We start from the raw sequence: 24,843 nt of genomic DNA on the forward strand, positions 1-24,843 counted from the left end.
ATGTAGAATTTTTCTTTAAGTTTTAGATGTATTTTATGATCACATCAAATATCCGACACTCTCTTCCATTTCAATCAATCTTGTTTGTATGGTTAAGCTATACTAAAATAATTTTAATTAAGTTAAAATATTTTAGATTAAATTTAAATAATTTTGATAAAATTAATAAATTAGTATATAAAAAACGCTTAATGATTTTGAGAAAATTTGAATTATTTATTTTTTAATACGTAGTAAACCACTGTGAGGCCCGGAAACGTTATCTTAACGACTACACTTCCACGGCGCTCGCTCGCTCGCTCGCTCGCTCGCTGAAATCAAATCCCTCGGTCGACTCTGCTACGTCTCCTCCGACCATGGCCGCCGCCTCCTCCTCCTCCTACTCCGTCGCTTCCTCTCTTTCTTCCCTCCGCTTCACGTCTTCTCGCTATCTGCCTTCTCTCACTCATTACTATCTCCCATCCACCCCATTCCCCTCTCTATTCTCCTCCCCCTCCCCCTCCCGTCGCTCCTCCTACCGCCCTCTCACGAGACGCCCTACCTTCTCTGCGAAAGCTGCCTCCGTCGACAGGAAGAGCGTCCTCATCGTCAATACCAACAGCGGGGGCCATGCCGTCATCGGGTTCTACTTCGCACAGCAGCTCCTCGCCTCCGGCCACGACGTCACCGTTCTCACCGTCGGAGATGAGGGCTCTGACAAGATGAAGAAACCCCCTTTCACAAGATTCTCTGTACTGCCGCTCTACCCTAATTCGTCGATCCCCATTTACTGCTTCGTTCAATTTCGATGATCTTATTGTTGGCAATGGGCTCGGAAATGTATAGGAGCTGGTAAGCGCTGGGGGGAAAACGCTCTGGGGAGACCCTGCGAAGGTGGCCGAGATTGTTAGCGGAGTCAAATTTGATGTTGTTTTCGAAAACAACGGGAAGGATTTGGACACTGTCAAGTGAGTAGATATTCTCCACAAACTCCATTCTCTGACTAAAGAAGGAGTAATACAAGGTAGGACAGATAGTAGTAGCAAAAGTAGTTGCGTTTGCTAAAAAAACAGTGCAATGGGTGATGATAGAAACATGGATTTGAACTGTAATTCTTAGTAGAATCAGGTTCAAGTCGATTTTGTCAATTCTACTTATCTAGACAATGTTAGATTTTTTTGGTTTAATTTTCACTTTAACATATGATTATGTTGCTATGTAGGATTTCTTGTTGAAAAAAAAAGAAGTGGTCATTGAAGCTATGTAGTGAAGCTTCCTATGTGATATAACTGGTAGTTGGTATGCTTCCATGTTTATACAATTGTGTTATTTATACGCCTTCTTTGGGATAAACATAATTAACTAGTTTTTCTTTTACAAACATAGTTAAAGTGATGATACTATTTTTTCCTTTTTTTTGTTAAAGCTTCTGGTTGAAGATGAGAGGCTTCTCTTTCATATAAAAAGTCTATAGGAATTCAGATTAATGGTTACTTACAATTTGGTTATGAAGAAATATAGGCGGAACATGAGGGTGTCTATCTTCTTTGTTATGAGGTGCTTTTGTATGAGTAATTGTCAGGAAATACAACAACTTGCCGTTGCCTTCTCAACCGAAATGAAAAATGTTTGTTCCCTTCTAGACAGACATGGCGCCATATATTATGACATTCGTAGCTCTTATAGAGTTCATTTCTTCTTGAATTAGAGATCCAAAAAAACATCAGACATTTTGTATGCATCGTCAACAAAAGCTTATATTTCTTATTTCTTGATTTAGTGGAACTTGTCGTCCATGTTGCTGAAAACTATCAATGTTTCTTTTTCCTGAAATACTAACTATGAAGTTTAGGCCTGTAGCAGATTGGGCGAAGTCTAGTGGAGTGGCACAATTCCTGTACATTAGTAGCGCTGGGATTTACAAAACAAGCGACGAGGTTCCTCATGTCGAAGGGGTATGCAGTAAAATTCAAACTAGGATGTTGGATCTTAGCCATGCTTATCTTGTTACTTTTTATAACATAGTGTTAATACAAACCGTATTATTTTCCAATTACTGAATAATAAAAGTATATGCTTTTGTGATTAATAGAAGTCTAAGTTAACATCTGAGTCTGCAATGCCTTCGATTTTACAGCTGAAGTTTAGTTGAATCTTGTCTCAGATAATGACAATCTTATCTTATGGACAAAATGTAGGATCTTGTCAAAGAAGATGCTAGTCATGTAGGCGTGGAGAAATATATAGCAGAGTTATCTTTCAGTAGTTTTGCAATATTTCGTCCGCAGTACATGATAGGATCTGGAAACAACAAAGACTGTGAGGAGTGGTTTTTCGATAGTAAGAACACTTTACTATGTTTCATATCAACTTCCTTAAATGCCATGGTTTCTCTTAATTCATAACCAAGTTGTTAGTAAACTATTACTTCATCACTGAACTTGTTTTAAATCATAGGAATTGTTCGTGATCGCCCCGTTCCACTCCCTGGATCAGGAATGCAGCTGACCAACATTTCACATGTGAGGGATTTGTCGAGCATGCTGTCTCTGGCTGTCGAGAACAGCATTGCTGCCAATGGCAAAATCTTCAATTGTGTCAGTGATCGCGCTGTAACATTCAATGGCCTTGCAAAACTTTGCGCAAAAGCAGCTGACCGCGAGCTCAAACTTGTTCACTATGATCCAAAATCTGTCGGAGTCGATGCTAGGAAAGCATTTCCTTTCAGAAACATGGTAATGTTCCGCGACCATCAATCATCCCGGTTAATGGAATCTGAACTCCAAACATGAATTGACTTGTTTTCTATACATGGCACAGCACTTCTATGCAGAACCAAGAGCAGCAAAGGAAGTACTAGGATGGACCGGCACGACTAACCTCCCCGAAGATCTAAAGGAGCGATTCCAAGAGTATGTAGAAATCGGGAGAGACAAGAAGGACTTAAAATTTGATGTCGACGATAAGATATTGGAGTCTCTTAAAGTTGAAGTTACTGCATAGAAAAAGTCTGGATTAAGATTGTTTATTTAAATACTAAAATAAGAGTACAAACAATTATTTAATTATAATATTGAAGTATTTAATCAGCATCATCATGCAATTGGATTAACTTCCTCTTCTTCCCTTGTTTCTTCAGCACGTAGATTTCCATCTGTTGCTCCTGCTGCTGCATGCCTCGTGGCAAATGAAAAGTTAATCTCTTGTTTACTCAGACAGAAAACACACTTAATAAATACTGTAATTTCGTGACTCACCTGTAGCCTGATGGTGTGCATCAGGAGCAAGAGCAGGAGGAGCATGAACGTGAACACTTGTTTCCACTGGTTCAGTACTCATAATTGGAATGACATCGGAGAAGATGAACTCCACCGCAGTATCAACATCCATGGGGAACTCATTGGCGACAGCCTTAAGTATGCGCATATCGATCTGCAAATTTAATTTTAGCAAAGTGTCAAGAGAAATATAGAAATCAATCTGACTGCAGCAGTGGTCTTTACTGACGTACCTGGGGGAAGATTTGCAGTAAGGAATTCAACACCGTTTTCATGGATGATGGGAAATTGGTGAAGAAATGGTCGGAGGATGAAGGATTTTGCAGGCAGGGAGGTTGAGAATTGAGATTAATGGCGGAGAGGGTAGAGAGAAGACTTGGGGAGCAAGTTTTGGAAGGAAGTTGATGAGGTCAACACACTTTGATGGTCGTTGAGTCTTTGGTCTTGCGTGTTTACTTGGGGCGCTTTTTCAGCCGAAAGCGATCTGGTCCGGCGAGAAGATGTGATCTCAACCATTGATAACGCTTCGTTGGGAGGAGGTGAGTAAAGGTAAGTTTTAACCTTCTTATGCATGCGAGTAGGGCGGTAAACAAGTCGAGGTGTAAATAAGTCGAGCCGAGTCGAATTTTGGGATGTTCAAGTTTGTTTGATAAAATAATCAAGCCGAGCTTAAAATGAATCAATCTTTTGAAATGAGTATTCAAACTTGGCTTGATTTATTTTTTATGAGCTTGAGCTTGTTTGAAGCTTGGCTTGAGCTTGGTTCGTTTAGATGTTATCAAACTCTCAATTCAAGCTTGGCTTGAGCTTGGTTCGAGCTTGGCTTGAGTTTGGTTCGTTTAGATGTTATCAAGCTCTCAATTCAAGCTTGGCTTGAGCTTGGTTCGAGCTTGGCTTGAGTTTGGTTCGAGCTTGGCTTGAGCTTGGTTTGTTTAGATGTTATCAAACTCTCAATTCAAGTTTGTTTGATTGTTTGAAACTTTTAATTGCTTGATTGGTTATTAAGATTGATAATTTAAATTTATTTATTTTATTTTATTTAATTATTTATTTAAAATATTGAAAAGAGTTTTATTAATAAATATGGTTCGTGAACATTGTTCACGAATATTGTTCATGAACATTGTTCACGAACGTTAATGAGCTAAACACATATGTGTTCAAGTTTGTTTGTTTAGCTTAACGAGCTGTTCAAGTTTGTTTGTTTAATTAATTCTATGTATATTGAATGAACATAAACAAATTCTTATCAAGTCGAACACTAAGTTTGTTCATGAACGTTTAGTTCATTTACAGCCCTACATGCGAGTAAGATTTTCTTATACCCTAATTTCGGATGTAAATCTGACGAAGAAAATCCAAAAAATATATATTTTTTTCAATTTTATTCATTTTTTAGAAGTATCATTATTTAATTTAAAAAGTAAAAATATTTTTATATTTTTATATATTTAATCCTCATTACTCAACATTTCCTCACCCCCATTCAAACAGAAAGCTGGAACCGTCGGATTAGGCAATCTCGGTTGAAGGCGAGGATAATTCCGAAATCTGCAGCCACATCTCGAAGCAGGAATCGTCGCCGACGCCGCCAAAGGTAGGTCTGCGATCTCTTGTGGCGATTTCAATCTGACGTCGTCAAAGAAATTGTTAAGATCTCTATCTCCTTTCATATGATTTGTTGAACTGTTGCAGTGGTGAATTAGCAGGCGATGGGGAAAGACTCGAAGCCCAAGGAATCGAGCGGCAAGGGGAAGGGAAAGCAGGCGGCCTCTGCAGCCGATGATGGCGCCTCGAAGGGTAAAGGGAAGGCTGGCAAGTCGAGTGACGGGCTCGGTACCTGCACTTATGTCAAAGGTTCAATCTTTTCCTTCTGATATGGGATTTCCTAACACATCGACAACGTTTGCTGCTCGCTAGAATTCGATTATTGATTGAGTAGCTATCATCCTGTTTAGATCGTTACATGCTAGTTTCAGTGCTTGTGCAAGAGTTCTTTGTGCCCAAACAGATAGGTTCTTAGCCACTTTGATAATTTCTTATGACATCAGCTTCGTTTTTCTCTGCCACACGAAGAGTATAATCTTTCTCTCCTGTTTAGCCACTGTTGTATTTCAGATTGCATACCTCTCCTCCTCTGATGTTCATGCAATAAAATATAAATTGGAAGTGTCTTGCCGTGTGAATTCCTGTCTCAATATTTTGATCTCAGTCTCTTTAGTACAATGACAAATAGATTACCGATGAGTGAAAATAATTAACCAACTCAGGTGATGGCATTAGAAAAACTTGACACGAGGTTTCTCTTTTGAAAATTATTATCGACTGAAGCAATTCCTAAGTTAATAACTTTGTGTCCCTCTCAGGTGATGGCCTTGGCCATTGTTTATGAAATTCAGGCTTATATACAGTAATCCTATAGAAAATCCAAACCTCTTCTAAATGAACACTTATTTAAGGTTGGAACCATGCATGCTCATATGAGATATCAACCTCCTCCCTATCTAGGTTGGAACCATGCATGTCCAAAGGAACACTTAGTTTAGGGTCTCATGACTTCAGGATCCTTGTTTTACCATTCATGAAGCAAAGAATCAGCTGGCTCCAATTCGGTGTTATTGATCCTGATTCAATCAGACTAATCATTCCAAAATGACTAACTAGATCATCATCATTCATTCTGGAGCCATTGGGTGAAATCTGGTGTTTTTTCCTCTTTTTCCTTTTTTTTTTTTAAAAGGAGAAACTTGCGTGCAATTGATTAGTGGATAAAGAGTCCCTCATTGAAATCCTCTTAGCCAACTTTATAATGACTTCCCACAGTTTTCTGGATTTTTTTGGAAAATTCTAAGTCTTTTGATTGAAAAAATATACATATTCCATTGGTCAGGATTAATTTAGCTCCTAAATCATGTGATTTTGTGAATTTGATCCTAAATTGTTGGTTATGTTTTTCTATTTTACTAGTAAATCATGGGCATTTAGAAGGCATAGAGTGGTTAATAACAAAGTTAGCTCCATTTGATCCAAACCTCATCTTTTGTTTTCGTAAAGGACATCGCAGCAATAGAGATATTCCTAGGATTTTTTTTTTTTTGTTCTTGAACAATTTTGTATATCATAATTTTCAATTATTTTTATCAGCAAGGCATGTCTTGTGTGAAAAACAAGGCAAGATAAATGAAGCCTACAAGAAACTACAAGATGGTTGGCTAAGCAATGGGGACAAGGTTCCTCCTGCAGAATTTGCTAAGGTAAAATCTTTGTTCTATCTATTTAGAATTCTTCATATCTCGGGAGAGTCATTCTAGCTGAAGATGGTTTATTCAATATATTCGTGAAGCTTTAATTCATATAATAACAAACAATATAATTGATTTAAATATTACTAGTTGAGATTAATGTAACCAACCCAAATAGTTGAGATAAACACGACTTGATGAAGATTGATTGTAGTTGTATCCCTTTCTTTTGTTTCCTTTGATATGGCTTGATTTTGATATAGTAAATTCCTTCCTCCCTCTTTCATTTTCTATCTTGGTTCTGAGTTTGTACAACTTAAAACCCAATCTTTGCTCTCTATTAAGAATTGAACTTTTCCATTAAGTCGATGACAGGTGATGTTAACAGGCTATGTCTAAGTAGTTTCAATCCTTGCAAAACTCAAACCAGGCCTTGGTAGGGTTCAACTGTTTTTTTCTTTCAAAATCTGATTTTGATGAACTCACAATCCACATATCATGACTTGATAAGTTTGCTTAAGGGATCATGAGCTCTAGTCTAGCGACTCAAAATGTTCATGGGTGTACAAGCACATAAACCTTCCCTAGTCTCTTTCTGATTCAAGGATAATCTTCTTTTGGGCATCTGTAAAATGTAAGATTTTTTTTTTTTGCTTTTGCTTTCCTTATGCTATCTGCTATTTTCAGATCGCAGCAGAGTACTCTGAGTGTCCATCGGGGAAGAAAGGTGGTGATCTTGGATGGTTTCCTCGTGGGAAAATGGCAGGCCCATTCCAGGACGTCGCATTTAGTACACCTATTGGAGCCACCAGTGCACCATTCAAATCAACGTATGTCTAACTACTATTTCATATGTTCGATCTTCATATCATTGCATTTGGTGTTTCAAATTGGTTTTACAAAGCTTGCCCCAGTTCTAGTTCATATTTATCCATTATTTCAGGCATGGTTATCACATCATTCTGAGTGAAGGGAGGAAAAATTGACGACGAACAGAAAATTGGTCTGAGTTTTTCCAGTTACAGGAGAAGCTCAAACTGTTCTAGTCAGGGCTTTAACCATGAACTAGGTTGCTTTCTCTTGTGGGTTTGTTTTAAGTTAAACTTCCGACTTAAAAGAGTTGTAAATCATAACAAGTCACATTGAAGGTGAACTAAGATCTTGTGGAGGCTGGTGCTATTGATTCTCGAGTGGAAGTCAAAGTAGATCAAGCATTTAAGGAACAAAATGGTTTATTTGTTTTTATAACACTAATCTAATCGTGCCAATGATATTCTATATCGATTGATACGAAGATCAAAATGGTGATAAAAAAAAGGTGATATATTTGGCATTATAGTAAATATGACTCAAATATCACTGGGAGTGTAAACTAGGCGAATTTAAGTGTGTTAAAAAAAGTATTTCTTTTCTTATCAAACTGGTTTAATTTTTTTTTATTGATCTCAACTAATAGTCTCATTATGGTAAATATTTATTTAATATATAAAATATATATTATTTCTTTTATTGTAATATGAATAATTTAGGATTATAAAATTTTATAATTTTATACTTAAAATTTATAGAAATTATAAAATAAATATATTTATAAATTATTCATAAAATTTGAGTTCTTTTGTTTCATATTTTTTTTTATTTTTTTAATAAATATAAATAAATTTTATTAATTGAATATTATATGAAATTTATTTATGAATATTTAATTCGGTAATTAACCAAAGGACGTATGTAGAGATTTAAATTTATCAAAAGGTGTACGCTACTTTGATATTTATCAAAGAACACACATTTTTAAGTACATTTTTTTATATTTTACCCTTTTGATAATTTGACTTTTTCTATTGTTTTCTTTTCTTCATTATTTTTCTCTCTCTTCTCTTTTTTTTTTATCGACATGCAGGACATATGAATAACATTAGTTAATTTTTTAATAACATTTTAATACATTTGAAGAAGCAAAAATAAACAATGAATAATATATTTGAACTCATTGTAATTTCAGAAATCCATTGGAACTAAAATGAGTGTAATCGGAGCTCTCTAGTAGGGGTGATCGCGGATCAGGTTGGTTCGGTTATTAGGATAAAAAATTATCCGGCCCTACTAGATCAGATAATACAATATCAGGACCTACATCCGGTCCTATATCCAGCGGTTATTATGTATTAGATATCCGACGGGTTGTCAGTTATTTGGATATCCGACCCAATATCTAATGGCATATAAAATATAAATATAAAATAATATAAAATAAAATATTTTAAAATGATAATAGACATTACTCATTACACTTTGTTGTAGCTAATTGCCAGTACCTGCTACAACATGTAGCAGCTTATCGACAGTATCTACTACAACGTGTAACGGCTTATCCACAGTAGCTACTACAACGTATATCAACTTATCGACAGTAGTTTCTACAAGTAGGGGTGATCGCATATCGGGTTGGTTCTGTTATTGGGATAAAAAACTATCCGGCTCTACTAGATTGGAAAATGTAATATTAGAACCCTATATCCGGCCCTATATTCGGTGGTTTTTTTTGGTTCAGTTCAGGTTGGTATAAGTGGGCTGGTCAGTTTGGCGGGTTGACTGCTCACCCTTACTCTCTAGGTCGATTAGTGGGTTTCGGTCAAAACCCACTTATGGACCTAGAGAGCTCCGATTGCACCCATTTCAGTTTCTATGGATTTCTAAAATTGCAAAGACTTCAAATATGATGTTCAGTATTTATTTTGGTTTTTCATAGATGTTAACATGCAAAATGAAAGAATCATCAAAAACGCCCACGTTGGGTCTGATATGGAATCATATCAAGCCCAACTTGGGTCTGATATCATTCCATATCAGGCCCACATTGGGTCTGATATGATTCTATATTAGGCCCACGTTGGGCCTTATATGAGTTCATATCAGATCCAACATGGGTTTTTTTTGCCGATTTTTTTATTTGATATATTAAAATCTATAAAAAGGTGAAATAAATAATGAACATCATATTTGAACTCCTTGCAACATCAGAAATCCATAGGAACTGAAATGAGTGCAATCGGAGCTCCCTAGGTCCATCAGTAGGTTTCGGTCAAAATCTACTAATGGACCTATAGAGCTTCGATTGCACCCATTTTAATTCCTTTGGATTTCTGATGTTGCAAGAAGTTCAAATATGATGTCCATTATTTATTTAGCCTTTCATAGATGTTAATATATAAAATCAAAGAATTGACAAAAAAAATCCACGTTGGGTCTGATATTGAATTATATTAGGCTCAATGTGGGCCTGATATGAAATCATATCAGACCTAACTTTCATCAACGCTAGATCTTTGTTTTTGAGGTTTTTCCTAGCCTGAAACTATTAGCTTTTATAAAACCACGTAAAACCCTTAAAATGAAATGCACATTATCTCGCAGGTAGGTGCATTGGGAACTGCTGTAAAAGAATCACAAAATAAGATCATTGAGCTACAGTATATGGTAGAAGCACTCAGGTACTTGTCATGTTATCTTAATAATGATATGAAGAATTTTATTAAACACAAAAGACACTATGAACCCTGAACTGAAAAACATAAATTTTCATTTCTAGAATTGAGCATTTAACCTTGTCTAATTGCTGGTATGCCTTGCATCGTAGTCATTTGTAAGGTTTCTATTTGTAATCTTGATAGATTATAAATAAGTTAACAAAATATTAATATTTATGAATATTGATAAATTTCTAAGATGGCTTGAATTAAGTAGAGTTGAAGGTTTTAGGGGCAAAGAAGATCAAAGAAATCTCTTCTTAGAATAATTAATATGATTTAAATAGTCTGAGGATTACTAGTAATAGAGAATATATAATTCAATGATGAGATGAGATCCATTTAGTCATATCTAAATAACTCACAAACAGAGCTCCTGCGGTAAGAGATGGCCTAGTCAAAGATCAAGGTGCTTTGCACTAATGTACTATAACTTGGCTTTCCAAGTTGGTTGGGCCTGATATGATTACATATCAGGCCCAACGTGAGTTTTTTTGTCGATTCTTTGATTTTATATATTAACATCTATGAAAGGCAAAATAAATAATGGACACCATATTTGAACTCCTTGCAACATCAGAAATCCATAGAGACTGAAATGGGTACAATCGGAGCTCTCTAGGTCCATCAGTGGGTTTTGACCGAAATCCACTGATGGACCTAGGGAGCTCCGATTGCACTCATTTCAGTTCCTATGGATTTCTGATGTTGCAAGGAGTTCAAATATGGTGTCCATTATTTATTTCTCCTTTTCATATATGTTAATATATCAAATCAAAGAATTAGAAAAAAAACTCACGTTGGGCTTGATATGGACTCATATTAGGCCCAACGAGGGCTTGATATGGAATCATATCAGGCCCAACGTGAGCATTTTTGATGATTCTTTCATTTTGCATGTTAACATCTATGAAAAGACAAAATAAATAATGGACACCATATTTGAACTCTTTACAATTTTAGAAATTTATAAAAACTAAAATGAGTGTAATCGGAGCTCTCTAGGTCCATTAGTGGATTTTGATCGAAACCCACTAATCGACCTAGAGAGCTCCGATTACACTCATTTTAGTTCCAGTGGATTTCTGAAATTGCAAGGAGTTCAAATATGCTATTCATTGTTTATTTTTGTTTCTTCAAATGTATTAAAATGTTATTAAAAAATTGACTAATGTTATTCATATATTCTGTATGCCGATACAAAAAAGAGAAGAGAGAGAAAAATAATGGAGAAAAGAAAAATAGTAGAAAAAGTCAAATTGTCAAGAGGATAAAATATGAAATATACTTAAAAAGGTACGTTCTTTGGTAAATATTAAAATAACGTATGTCTTTTGATAAATTTAAATCTCTACATACGTCCTTTGGTAAATTGCCGTATTTAATTCGATTGTAAATATGGTTATAATTACTCAAAATGTTAATTAGTTAAGGATATATAGCCTATATCTATGTAATAATGCAATAGTATAGTGAAACTTTTAGGGATAGATTCTTTTGTCTATGAAAAATAGATTAGGGGATAGACTATTTATAATTGTGATTAGATCATAATTAATTACGATCCCTCTTTGGATTCATCATCCCTCAGGTTATTATTTGGATTGGGATGGATGGTCGGAGGTCGTCGACAGTGGACAAGTGACCAGACAGTTTGGCGTCGAGTGGGATGACTTCCGACCATCTGTTCAGACCCAAACTATAACATGGGGGACGGTGAACCCAATGAAATATCGTAACCAATTGCGGTTAGATCACGCCCACGATTCGGCTGCAATTGCAAGGGTTCATCATCATATCACGACCACGATTCTAGTTCATATTGCTGATTCTAAAATATGAAATTAAGGAGAACTCTAGATTTTTTATTGATTAATGAATTTATTTTTTAATATTACGTTGCATCTAAGTTTGAATCTAATTGATTAATGAATTTATTTTTTAATATTACGCTGCATCTAAGTCTCAAACGTTAGATCCTTGATTAATTAATGATAAATTTTTTTCCAACTCTAAATCACTAATTAATTAATGATTTTTTTTAATAATACACATTAGTCTTAAACTCTAAATTCTCAATAAGCAAATATATATATATATATAATTTTATTTCAGACTTTACTAAAATTAATTAATAAAAGGGATATATTTTAGTTCTTCAAAATAATTGATCAGTTACGCGTCGATTTCACGCCGCGGCAGCCATATTGATGTTCGTCCCCGAACCAGCTATAAACCCTAAACTCCACACAAATTAGGGTTTTCGAGATCAAATCTGTCCGTCAAATAGGAGATTCAAAAGAATCGAAACCCTTGTTTTTTAGCACGCCTTCCCTCTTCGATCCTATAAATTGTTAACTCGTCCCTCTTCCATCGCCAGGGCGTCGATTTGGTCGCAGCCGTCGTATCTGTGAAGTCGTTCATCGTCGACAGGTGATTTCGTCGTTGATCGTTTTGATTTCTTCCCCTTCTGCTGTGATTTTCCTACTCTGGTACGCTGTGCCTGCCCCCTGTTTAATGCGTCTACTTTCTATATCTCTGTCAATTTCTTCCTCGAATCCAAGTCGATTGTGTTGTCGTTTTTGAGTACTTCGGATCGCACTCCATTTCGAGATCTAGGTTTTGGACGACGATGATGAGTCTTCAGACCTGTAATGATTATTGCGGATATGATCGCATTATCAAAGAACATCTAAGGGACTGAGTTGCATTATCTCTGATTTTTTTTTTTCATTTTCTGGCAATTGAGGATAATTTTCTATTCCCAATTTACTCACTGCCTCGAAGCAATATCATTTGCTGCAAAGATCACAAATTACTTTCAACTCTTTAAGTCAATACCATGTGCGTTATCATTACGTACATTGCCTACTCAATTGCCCTTTATTAGTTTTTCATACTTTAGCAGAGATTCAAGATCTTAATCCTTGCATGTTCATTATGTCATTTTCCACAATGTTTTTTTTATTCGCCGAAATGTAGGTGTTCTATGCAATTTGCTTCACTATCTGGTGATTGAGGATCATTTCCATTCCCAATGCACTCGTTCCCTTGAAGCAAGATTGTGTGTTGTACTGATCATGATTTCACTTGCCAACCAACTAAGATGGTTGGCACGACAATGATCGTTTACATAAATTTTCTTCTGTTTATTCAATAGTTTTCTTTGACTTTTTAGATTGGCAAATGAGGATTTATTGTTTGCAATGGGTAATTTGCGTCTGAGCATGTATTTGTGATGTTACATACATATCACCTTGGAGATCTGATGCCGAAATTCATTTTTTCTTCCTCTTGTTTCTACGCTTTTTTATATTTAAAATTTTTAAAATATGATTTAAAATTTGGGTTTTCCCGATTGGTTTGATGGCTGATATGTTGGCTACAAATGTATTAGCTCTATCTGAACTCTTATCTTCCTTTTGCTATTTAATTCAGCTTTTGTATACCTTCTTTGCATTTTACTGATGCATCAAAATTTGTTATTGTATTTTTGTTTATCTTATTCAAACATGCAGTTTCCTATCATTTTTTTTTGTCAAATCGGAAGATTATTTATCTTCTATGATACTCACAAGGTATATGCCAACAATAATCTCCAGCAAAAGATTGCTTTGGATAAAAACAAGGCTTCTCCTATAATTTCAATTTAAAGAAAGATATTAGGAACTGGCTTTGTTCTTGAACATGTCACGTCTCTGTTACAACCTATTCGTTGACGCTGCTGCCTGCTACAGACTAATCTATGTGGACGGCTTTGCAGCGGTGGATAGCCATGACGTTCTCGAACAAGACTAAGAAAATTATCATTTTTTTTTTTTGTACCAATAACGCTAGACCTCTAACAACTGCCCATCGAGCATAGAATACTTTAAATGCTCATTCAACATCTTTTTTTTGTAATATTTTGTCTTTCCTTGAACAATCTCTTCTTAGGATCTTCCGGATAAGGAAAAGTCTTCACGAAAATAGCTTATTCTGGATGTATTTCATCTGTTAGATAATATTCATTTGTATATTGGGTCTTGTTGATTGTGAAATTAATCTCGGGGCATTTCTTTGCAAGACGTTATTGAATATGGGAGATTCGTACAACACATTAATATCATTACGTGAATCATTACGTGAATTTGCGACACTAAAGAATGCATGTCATATCCATAAGTCTTGAGACATGACTGTTTCAAGCACGATTGTTGGTGATCTATAATCTTTTGTAAATTGGTCTTTCCAAGCAACTGGATAATTTTTTCATTCCCAATGCATGCAATTAATGTTGCCTAACATTCCAGAAAAGTCGTGCCTCTCATTTTGTATTTTAAGAAGACGTTAAATATCATCAGCATTTGGCTTCCTCAAGGATCAATCACCAAATAATTTAACCACATAATCGTAGAATTTGAATAGACATTTGATGGCGATTGATTCACTCATGTGTAGGTATTCATTAAGATGGTCGGTTGGGACTTCATAAGACAATTGGTGAATCATAGCTGTGTATTTTTGTAGTTATGACAAGCTTTTTCTTCTTTCAACATCATCTTTCTGTTGAAAATACGAAGAATGATTTTCAAGTGCATTAATTATGTGACAAAATAAATCTCTTCGCATGTGAAATGATCTTCGAAATATTTGATCTGGATACACTGGGTTTGTGAAGAAATAATCATTGAAGAGCCTCACATGGTTGGTTTCACGATTTCTTTGGATGAATCTTTTTCTTTGTCGTATCTCGTTATTACTTTGATATGCTTTAATTATTTGTTGATTTTGTTAAAGTATCAATAACATTAGCTCATTCTTTGGATCATAACCTTCGTCACTAATTTCGACTTGGACTTCGTTTTCACTTGTCGAGTAAGAGATTGTGCTATTTGAATATTGAGACATTTTGGAGGAAATTAATTCAAGCCTATATTTAGAATAAGAATTGTAAGCACAAGGTGTCTATTTATTTTTTTCTTATCAATGAATATGTTCTAACTATTACTTTTTTTTAATCAAATTGTACATATATTTCAACGACTATATTAATAGAAATATTCTCATTAATTGATTAATTGAAAATATATTCAACGGATATTTGTTTGGATGGGCTGTCCAATTTTTTTTATTTTTTCTTTCTAAATAAAATATTTTATTCATTGAAAATTATAATAATAAAAAATTAAATTAATTGAGGAGTACAATAATTTAAAGTTACATTAATTGAAAAGCATAATAATAAAAAATTACATTAATTGAAAGTACAATAATTGAACATTACAATAAATGAAAATTACATATTCCATCTCCCCTTAATCTCTTGATATAGATGTTCGTGGATAATTAATTGCTCCTCTGTCTCCTTTGGAAAAGATTTTATATTCTTTTAATTAAACTTTGGCTAAGGTAATTTTTGCTTTCATCTCGGCAGCGATTACTTTCATTTTCTCAACTTTAAGTAGTTTTTTCATTTCAATTTCAGTCATTTTTATGTTTGTATACTCATTAAACTTTGCAAACATATTATCCAAATTTGTTGTTATACTTTCAATGTATGATTTCATTTTGTCTTTTCCTTTTCTTTTTACTGCTTTCTGACTTATTGGATGAGTTTTTCTTCATTTAGCTCTACACGTAGACTCACATTTTGGTTAGATAAGGTGTTGCTTGCCCCTAACTCTGAGGTTCTTGTCTTTTCATGTCAACAAGGTGATCAACGGATTGTGGAGTAAACATTGGATGGTCTTTTATGATTCTCTATGCATGCTTGAGATTAAATGCAATATTGTTATTTTCCCGCGATACTTTTCATATGCAAGCCGCAGTATGCCCTCATCACTATGACCGCTACGATACACATTATAAATACTATTGTAATTTGTGTTGAAGCGATATACCTTTTTGTATGGTATTGTGTCAGTGCGATCCTATGATACTAGTAATTCTATTGGGTGTACCTAGAGGATGATTCTCATTGTAGTAGCTTGCAATACGTCCCTAGAAAGCATCCACCTTTTGATCATTGCTGATGATTGGATCATCATTGATAGTAACAAACGATCTCGCTAAAACCTCATCTTCAACTTTACTCCATGTTGATCGTTTTCTTCTACCCGCAGAGATTCATGGTCAGACAGTTGAGTCTTTGGAATAAAAGTCAGAGTAAACAGTTCATTTTTTGTTTGAGATGTAAAAGGTATATCGGTTGCATGTGGAATAGATGAATAATTTTATGGATATGGACTATATGTATAATTTGGTGGATATGAACCGTATGGATTTGGTGGTTGCATGTGGAATAGATGAATCATTTTATGGATATGGACTATATGTATAAGTTGATGGATCAGTTGATGAGATGTAAAAGGCATCTTCAACTTTACTCCATGTTGATCATTTTCTTCTACCCGCAGAGATTCATGGTCAGACAGTTGAGTCTTTGGAACAAAAGTCAGAGTAAACAGTTCATTTTTTGTCTGAGATGTAAAAGGCATATCGGTTGCATGTGGAATAGATGGATAATTTTATGGATATGGACTATATGTATAATTTGGTGGATATGAACCGTTGGATTTGATGGTTGCATGTGGAATAGATGGATCATTTTATGGATATGGACTATATGTATAAGTTGATGGATATGAACCGTATGGATTATGTGATAATTTGATAGATATGGAAAATATGGGTAATTTGGTGGAGTTTGTGAATTTTGAGAAGAAGGATTTTTCTGGTAACTTTTGGTAATTCATAAAATTTCTAAAAAATTTTTAATTATTTTCATCCATTTCGGAGGAAAATAAGAGAAGAATTTTAGAAAAATTTAGGTGTTGAAAGATTGAAATAAGATGATGAGTATTTATAGATGAAATTTTATATTTAAAAAAAAAATTATTTGTTGATTTTTTTTTTAAATTATCCGTTAAACTTTTTTTTGAAAAATTATTCGTTGATTATTATTTGTTGTTTACTATCCGTTTAAATGATTTTTTTAATTTTTAATTTTTAATTTTTTTAGTATAATATATATAAAGTTTGTGGTGGGCCACAAACTTAATGTTTGTGGTGGATCACACAGGGATTAAAAAATGATAAAATATACATTGAACACGTTCAATATTTGTTCAATATTTGTGTGTGTATCACATACATTATAATTGTTCTTACATTGATTTTAATGTTAATAGAATGTTATAACACTTGAATAACGCTTCAACAATTTTGTTAAATTTTGAGAACGCTGTGGTCGTGACAAACGACATGGAGATTGATTTTTGAGTTGATTTGTCCAAGTTTTTTGGTTTGTTATAAATAGAGATTCATTGATTGGAGTAATAAAATAGACAAGGGTTGTGAGATGAGTCCAATTTTGATTTTAAGTAACATTGAGAATCATCCCTTACCTTTATTCACCGACAATGCAAGTACTAAATCAAGTAAAATGTAAAACTCATGGATAATTTTGCATGCAGTCCCTATTGACCAATAAATTTTTACATGTAATCTCTATCCATGAAAATCTTTGTTTTCACTCTCCAGTTAAATATTTTTACCTAATTGCCCATGATATTTTTAGGTACAAAAAATTTAAAAATCAGTATAAATTCTCTTAAATTGAGTATATTAACTTAGAATCTAGTATATTTTTTATCAAATTGAGTACGATTTTTTTTTTCACCTCAAAATATACTCGATTTTAGTTTAATGTGCTGAATTTAATAGGAATTATATTCATTTTTAGACTTTTGTACCGAAAAATATGAGGGTTAATTTCGATAGAAAATATACTCGATCCTAGTCTAGAGTACTAGATTATAGTGTAAAGTGTTGAATTTAACATGAATTATACTTATTTTTAGACTTTTTATACTTAAAAAATAAGAGGAACAATTTTGATAGAAAATATACTCGATTTTTAATATAAAGTACTGACTTTAAGAAGAATTATACTTATTTTTAGATTTTTTGTATTCAATTTTTAAATTTTTGTACCTAAAAAATCTGAGGGGCAATTTAGGTATCAATATTTACATGAGGGAGTTGAAACAAGTAATACTTTGCATGCAGGGAGTGGAAACAAAATTTTTTGGACATGAGGATTGCATGCAAAGTTAACATTGTGATTGGAGATTTTTTCTCTAATTTACCGAAAATTCATTAGAGTATCTATATCCTTTCCTAAAAATAAAATTTATCTTAAAATTTATATTTTATATAAAAAAATAGTTTATTTATTTATCAAATTTAGATTTCATAAATATTATGTTTTTAATTTAAAGAATGAAATCTATTTTTTAAATATTAAAATATTATTTAATTTGGGAGAGAGAAAAATAAAGAGAATGAATTGGATAATAAAAATCAGATATTATGAAGAGAGAAAAATAATAAAAATAATAATTAAAATGGAAGAGAGAAGAAAATTATAAAAAAAAAAAAATTAGAGTAGTGTATAAAGAAAAATAATTGTCTAGATTTAATAAAATGAATGATTTATTTAAAATTTTAGAAATATTATAAATGCTCTTAGTAAGAGAGCAAAACAAAGAAGACTGAGCTGTGGTGAATGTGAATAAGAGCTCAGAATCACAGATTGAAAGCAATCTCAACTCCGGTTCCTTCGACTGTCAAGGTGGGAAGCAAGTTCATATGAAACAAATGGTGGTTCACCGAACATTGAAGAAAGAAGTAACACACACGATGGTATAAGCATCTAACTAATTAACTCTAAGATTTAACTATAATTTTACTTTTCATTTACCATTGCTATTTTTTTTTTCATTTCATTAATATTATACTAATCTAAGCATCAGAGAGGCTTTGTCAAGTTGGTTAATGGCAGAAGGAAAAAAAAGTTCCACGCTGTAATGATAAAATATTAGAATTAAAAAAAAGATATTTTACAGATATTTAAAAGAATAAATACTTAATTAATATGTAAATTATATTATTTTATAAAATTTTTTATTGAAAAAATATACATGAATATCCTACTATGTATGGTAAACATTTTGATGGTCAATGTACTACTTCCAACAATGAAAGAAATCAAAAAGGAATTGATCAACTATAGAAAAAGAATAGAAATTTTCTAATCCTAATAATAATTCAAATACATATTATAATTTATGTTCCTGTACCAAGCATATGGATTTTACAAAATGTCACAAATCCAATTACTTAACAACCATCACTTTAGATGTATAGTTCAATATCACATTACACATCCTTTTATTAAGGACTAGTCTGATCTGAATAACACGCTTAGGGTTGATTGTACAAATACTGAGATATAATTTCTTGATTACTTAAAAAATATTCGCAATGGATACATATTCTGTTAGAATATATGTGAATAGAGAAGAGGTGGAAGAGATATAAAGCTCTATTATGAATAGAACTTTAGTGTCATATTGGGAGCTTCAAGACAAATTGGTTGGTTTATATTGATTCACATGCTTTGATGATGTGAACAAATATAAGGGGAGAGACTCTCTCTCACGCGTGGATACGTAGAGGTGCAAATCCAATACCCAGATTGCACTGAACCAAATTGATTTGTGTGCGAGCACGACTTGCACGCGTCGAATGTCGGACTGGTTGGGCCAGAATTTGCCCAAGTGGAACAACCAATGTTTTATCACAAACTTTTTGCTGCTTATTTAAAGGTGTAACAGATGCATTAAATTTAAAATTAGCACAGGATTATTTGTATTGGTACCCTGTGGTAGTTTTGATGTGATCAACCAAGTCAGGTTAGGTTCTGTTAGTGTTTAACCCTTATGTCTAAGTGTACAGGAGCTTAGGAACACAAGAAGTCGAGCGAAAGACGTAACTATCGAGAAAGATGACACGGGAAGGGAGCCAACATGCTCGGTGCATCCGAGTGATGAAGTGCTGCGGAAAAGTACATTGGTAGACGAGAAGGACGTGCGCGACATTTCGAGAGACGAGACACCGGAGTGGAAGCCTGCTCAAGGAGAAGACCGGGAAATGAGTTCGAGTGAGCCCTATCCCAAATGGCTGTGATCACCCAAGCGATCGGAGCAGCAGAAGAGCAAAAAGAATGCTAGAAATACTACTGGAAGCGCCTTTAAAGGGAGTTGAAGGCGCCTCCACACCTTCACTGTGGAAGGAGTCTTCCATGGCTGGAAGTCGCCTTCGATGAATAGTATGAAAGCGCCTTCTAGTCCTATGGAAGGCGCCTTCGACTAGGCTGAGTTTAGCCATTGCCAAAGGAAAAAAGCTTTATCCTTTGGTGTCTCGCTGGAGGTGCCTTCCAACCACGGATAACTTTTCCCAAGGGTTATAAAAAGACCCCTGGACCTAGGAAATAAGATAACAACTTCTGTATTCATTTCTTAGCTATTTTCTGAGCTTCCAATGAGTGTAAGAGGCTTCTTCACCTTCAAAGAAGGAGATCTTTAGTGTGTTTACTTACCTTGAATTAACAACTTCTCCGGTTGTAACCAAGTAACTCTTTTGACCTCATTTTTTGTTGTTGTTTACTTATTCTATTTTTTTACTACTAATCTGAGTTAAAAAGTCGAGGAAGATTTTTCTTAACAACCAGTTCACCTCCCCTCCTTACGGCCTACTGGGCCAACAGTTTGCTTCTGTCATGTAGCACATGATTGTTAGAGAGTTTGATTGCTAAGTTGTTGAAAAAAAATTATAGTAGCTTCAACTTGTTTGAACTGAAGCTCTTCAAGAATTCTTCTTAACCAGATAGCTTAACAAGCACAAGCTATTGTAGCAATAAATTCAACTTCTGTAGTTGACAAGGAGACAGTTGGTTGCTTATTAAAAGACCATGATACAACCCCTATGCCCAACATAAAAACATAGCCTGAAGTGCTTCTTCTATCATCTTGATCTCCTGCATAATTATTCTCAGTAAACCCGAACAACTCTAACTTTTCATCCTTCTTGTAGAATAACCCAAAATCTTTAGTTCCTTGTAAGTAATGAAGGATTCTCTTGGTAGCTAATAAATGTATTTCTGTTGGATTTTCCATATATCTACTTATTAAACTCAGAATGCATTATGTCTGGTCATGTCGCAGTTAAATACATCAAACTGCCAATAATTTGCTTGTAAATTGTACTGTCAACCTTTTTCCCTTCATGATCTTTGTTTAACTTCAAGCGAAACTCAGTTAGAGTGCTTACATGATTGCAATCCATCTGAAACTTACTCAAAATTTCTCGCACATACTTCTTTTGAGAAATAAAGATTTCATTAGTTGATTGTACTACTTCTATGCCAAGGAAGTAATGCATCATACCAAGATTATGTTGGTGCAACCTTAGGTCAAGGTTGACCTGACTCGAGTTGTATTTTGATGTTTGACGAGAATAGAAAAGTTCTATTCTGATGTTTGACGAGAATAGAAAAGTTCTATTATGATGTTTGACAGAATACAAACTTGGGAGATTGTGGGTGCAATCTTTGGTCAAGGTTGACCTGGTTGACCCGAGGTGAGTTGACCTGATTCGGGAAATCTTGGTAAGTGAAGCCAGGTGAAAGTCCTGGTGAGTGAAGCCAGGCAAAGGAAAGTCCTGGTGAGTGAAGCCAGACAGTTGGGAAGTCCTGGTGAGTGAAGCCAGGCAAGGGAAATCCAGATAGGTCAAGGTTGACCAGACATCTGGTGAAAAGTCCAAGCAGGGTGCTTGGCACGAGAAAAGTCCAAGTATGGAGACTTGGCACGAGAAAAGTCCAAGTATGGAGACTTGGCACGGAAAAGTCCAAGCAGGGAGCTTGGCACGGGAAAAGTCCAAGTATGGAGACTTGGCACGGAAAAGTTCAAGTATGGAAACTTGGCATGGGAAGTCGGAGAGGGATCGGTAGCTCGTTCTCCGGACTAGGTCAGAGAGGGCTCGGTAGCTCGTTCTCAGGACCAGGTAGGGTTTAGGGCTGGGAGCTCTAAACCTGGATCGGTCTGGTGACCGATCTAGTGATACGCTGGTTGACTGATCGGTCTGGTGACCGATCAGTAACCAAACAGTGTGTTTCTGTGAATTAACTGATCGGTCTGGTGATCGATCAGTAATCATACAGAAGCAAAGAAGATCGGGAGAAGAAAGAGGGGGATCGGTCTGTGGACCGATCCACCTGAGTCCTGATCGGTCCACAGACCGATCAGCACCATCCCAGACCGATCAGGATGTGTCCTGATCGGTCCAGAGAGCCATGGATCGGTCTGCTAACCGATCCACAACGATGTCGTTTGTATTCTGCTGTCTTTTTGTAACTTCTGATTTCTCTGAACTAACGATCTTCTGTGAGTTTTTTGAGTTACAGGTTGCAGGTATCATGGCGATGCTTGAATTCAAATTAAGGTCTATCAGAGGAATAAGACAAAATGGTTTTTCTACTGAGTTTGGCTGCAAATGGTGCATTTGAAGCATCAACGGATACTGGCGATCTGGGTATGCTCTGGCTGTAATCAGCTTGACTCCTTGGCATTGGTTCGAGCTCAGAAGACACCAGTGAAGACCATGGATGGTATTGGTGTGAGTTCAGAGGACCAGATGAGGAGGAGGAGTGATTGGCGATGCCTGAGTTGATTGCAATGATTCTATACAGATTGCAGCGATTCTATGCAGCTTGCAGTGATTCGATGCAGGAAAACGCAGTGAAGAAAGCAGAGAAATAAGGAGGAAGAAGAGAGGTTGGTGTAATGTTTTTGGATTGCAAACTCTCTGTCGTCGATTAAGCAAGAGTGCCGTGTGGAGCTCTTGGCTGAGGATCCGCTTCTTTAAGCTCTGCTTTCATTGTGGCTGCAAGTTAATTGTGCATTCATAGTAGCCATCAAACTCTGTAAGTCTTGTGCTTCATTTAAATCCTTTTGAGACTTTGTGGAGAGGTTTCTCCACCGAGAAGGAGAAATACTTAGCCGGAATCTGTCCGGGGGTTGATCTACCGAAAGATCAAGGGATCGTCCACCTTACGGACACGCCGAGGAGTAGGGGCAAGTTATCCCCGAACCTCGTACATCATTGTGTTAGTGGTGTTTTGTTTTCTTCCTTGTATTAGTTTGTTTTTGCTTATTTCCGCTGTGCTAACAAAGTTCTGGAAGAAAATTTGTGTAAGTTTGCGAAGAGGCTATTCACACCCCCCTCTCTAGCCATCCGAAGGTCCTAACAAGTGGTATCAGAGCTTGGCGCTCTTCATCCGGACTAACACCCTAAAGAGCAAGAAGATGGCTATGAAGGAAGGCTTTAGCACCAATCGTCCACCCTACTTCGACGGAGCGGACTTCCAATATTGGAAGAGCTGCATGGAGTATTACCTCAAGACCGACATCTCCATGTGGTTCTCGGTCAAGGAAGGGTTCACACCTCCAAAGGACGAAGAAGGTAAGGAACTAGAGTCGTCAAGGTGGTCCGCCGAGCAAACTCGCAAAGGACAAGCCGATGCCAAGGCGGTGGTAACTCTACAATGTGGGATAGCCAAAGATCAACTCGTCAAGGTAGGTCCAATTACGAGTGCAAGAGATTTATGGAACAAGCTCATCGAGCTCCAAGAAGGAACCCGAGACTCTCGGATCGCCAAGAGAGACTTGTTCCTAAACCAACTACAAAATCTCACCATGAAGGAGAACGAAACGGTAAGTGAACTACACGGAAGGTTCAAAGAGATCCTCAATGATCTTCATTCCGTAGATGAACGCGTAGAGAATCGCGATCTCGTAAGGTATGCACTCAAAGCCTTTCCAAGGAATACCTTGTGGTCATCTATGGTAGATGCCTACAAGGTTTCCAAGGACCTTTCAATTGTTAAGTTAGATGAATTTTTCTGTGAAATGGAACTTCATGAACTTGCTAACCAAGGTCAAAAAGAGAAAGGTATTGCCTCAGTTGCAGGAGAAAAGAGCAAGGATGGAAGAAGAAAGAAAGAAAAGAAGAAGGAGAAAGAGATCCCTACATCCTCATCCTCCTCCGAGTCCGATGATGAAGGAGGATCATCATCAAGCGAGATGACGAATTTTGTAAGGAGGATCATGAGAAGGAGCCGAAGATACAAAGGGAAAGGTAAACCTACTGATCAAAATATTGATAAAACTAATGTTACTTGTTATGAGTATAGCAAGAAAGGACACTATCGAAACGATTGTCCAAAACTCAAGAAGAAGGAAGAAAGGGCCAAGAAGAAGAAAGCTCTCAAAGCTACTTGGGATGAATCCTCCTCAAGCTCATCGGAGGAAGAAAAGAAGGAGAAGAGCACACATCAACTAGCGCTCATGGCAAGGGAGGAACCGGATTCCGGAAGTGATGGTGACACAAGTGACACGTCAGTCGCGGCTTCATCATCTTCGGATGATGAAGAGGTAACTTCGCCTCATTTAGAAAAGTGTTATAGAACTATTACTCATTTATCTACTTTGCTCAAGAAATCAAAAACAGAAATTAAATCACTAAAAGATGAAGTAGAAAAATTGAAGGCTCTTAGGGAAGAAGAGGTCGATGACCTACATCAAGAGCTTCTTGAGGATGAAAACAAAGCTTTAAAGAGTGAAGTTGAGAAACTCAAGAAAATGCTTGAGAAATTCTCAACTAGCTCTAAGACCTTAGACATGATTCTAAATGCCCAAAGGGCGGTCTACAACAAAGTCGGGTTAGGATATCAACCCAAAGAGTCTAGTTTCATTTCACTAGTGTCTAGAACCCAATTTCATAGATCATATGCTTCTAGGGTTCATGAGACTAGGAAGGGTGTGACTAAGGCATGGGTTCCTAGGTCTTACATTGTAGATGCATTAGGTCCCAAGATTTGGGTACCTAAAACATCTATCTTTCGTGTCTTGTAGGTATTTGTCTAGGGGG

At 35.7% G+C, this 24,843-nt stretch overlaps 2 protein-coding genes, 1 long non-coding RNA gene and 3 other non-coding genes across 7 annotated transcripts; all 6 read left to right on the forward strand.

Moving 5' to 3' along the window:
* The first annotated feature begins 261 nt into the window (after window positions 1–261).
* On the forward strand, window positions 262–3,068 carry LOC121992312 (chloroplast stem-loop binding protein of 41 kDa a, chloroplastic-like). The gene is made up of 6 exons (XM_042546606.1): window positions 262–731; window positions 826–947; window positions 1,832–1,934; window positions 2,178–2,319; window positions 2,437–2,714; window positions 2,800–3,068. The coding sequence occupies exons 1-6, from the start codon at window positions 357–359 to the stop codon at window positions 2,980–2,982; spliced, it is 1,203 nt and encodes a 400-aa protein (XP_042402540.1). The 5' UTR covers window positions 262–356; the 3' UTR covers window positions 2,983–3,068.
* A 1,663-nt stretch (window positions 3,069–4,731) lies between these two features.
* Window positions 4,732–7,686, forward strand: LOC121992313 (peptidyl-prolyl cis-trans isomerase NIMA-interacting 4-like). 2 transcript variants are annotated; one of them, XM_042546608.1, is made up of 5 exons: window positions 4,732–4,854; window positions 4,953–5,114; window positions 6,402–6,511; window positions 7,187–7,329; window positions 7,443–7,686. In XM_042546608.1, the coding sequence occupies exons 2-5, from the start codon at window positions 4,970–4,972 to the stop codon at window positions 7,483–7,485; spliced, it is 441 nt and encodes a 146-aa protein (XP_042402542.1). In that variant the 5' UTR covers window positions 4,732–4,854; window positions 4,953–4,969; the 3' UTR covers window positions 7,486–7,686. The 2 variants fall into 2 exon arrangements, with proteins under 2 accessions (XP_042402542.1, XP_042402543.1); XM_042546609.1 differs by having other exon boundaries at window positions 4,735–4,854; window positions 4,967–5,114.
* A 4,530-nt stretch (window positions 7,687–12,216) lies between these two features.
* On the forward strand, window positions 12,217–14,055 carry LOC121992314. The gene is made up of 2 exons (XR_006114851.1): window positions 12,217–12,306; window positions 12,410–14,055. It is a non-coding gene; the product is annotated as an uncharacterized LOC121992314 (long non-coding RNA).
* Window positions 12,655–12,739, forward strand: LOC121993296. The gene has a single exon (XR_006115158.1). It is a non-coding gene; the product is annotated as a small nucleolar RNA SNORD25 (small nucleolar RNA).
* LOC121993459 lies at window positions 13,207–13,306 on the forward strand. Its single transcript, XR_006115301.1, has one exon. It is a non-coding gene; the product is annotated as a small nucleolar RNA Z101 (small nucleolar RNA).
* Window positions 13,355–13,444, forward strand: LOC121993460. Its single transcript, XR_006115302.1, has one exon. It is a non-coding gene; the product is annotated as a small nucleolar RNA Z102/R77 (small nucleolar RNA).
* Window positions 14,056–24,843: the final 10,788 nt, after the last annotated feature.

The sequence above is a fragment of the Zingiber officinale genome, chromosome 6B, assembly GCF_018446385.1.
Source record: "Zingiber officinale cultivar Zhangliang chromosome 6B, Zo_v1.1, whole genome shotgun sequence".
Classification (NCBI taxonomy): Eukaryota; Viridiplantae; Streptophyta; class Magnoliopsida; order Zingiberales; family Zingiberaceae; genus Zingiber; species Zingiber officinale.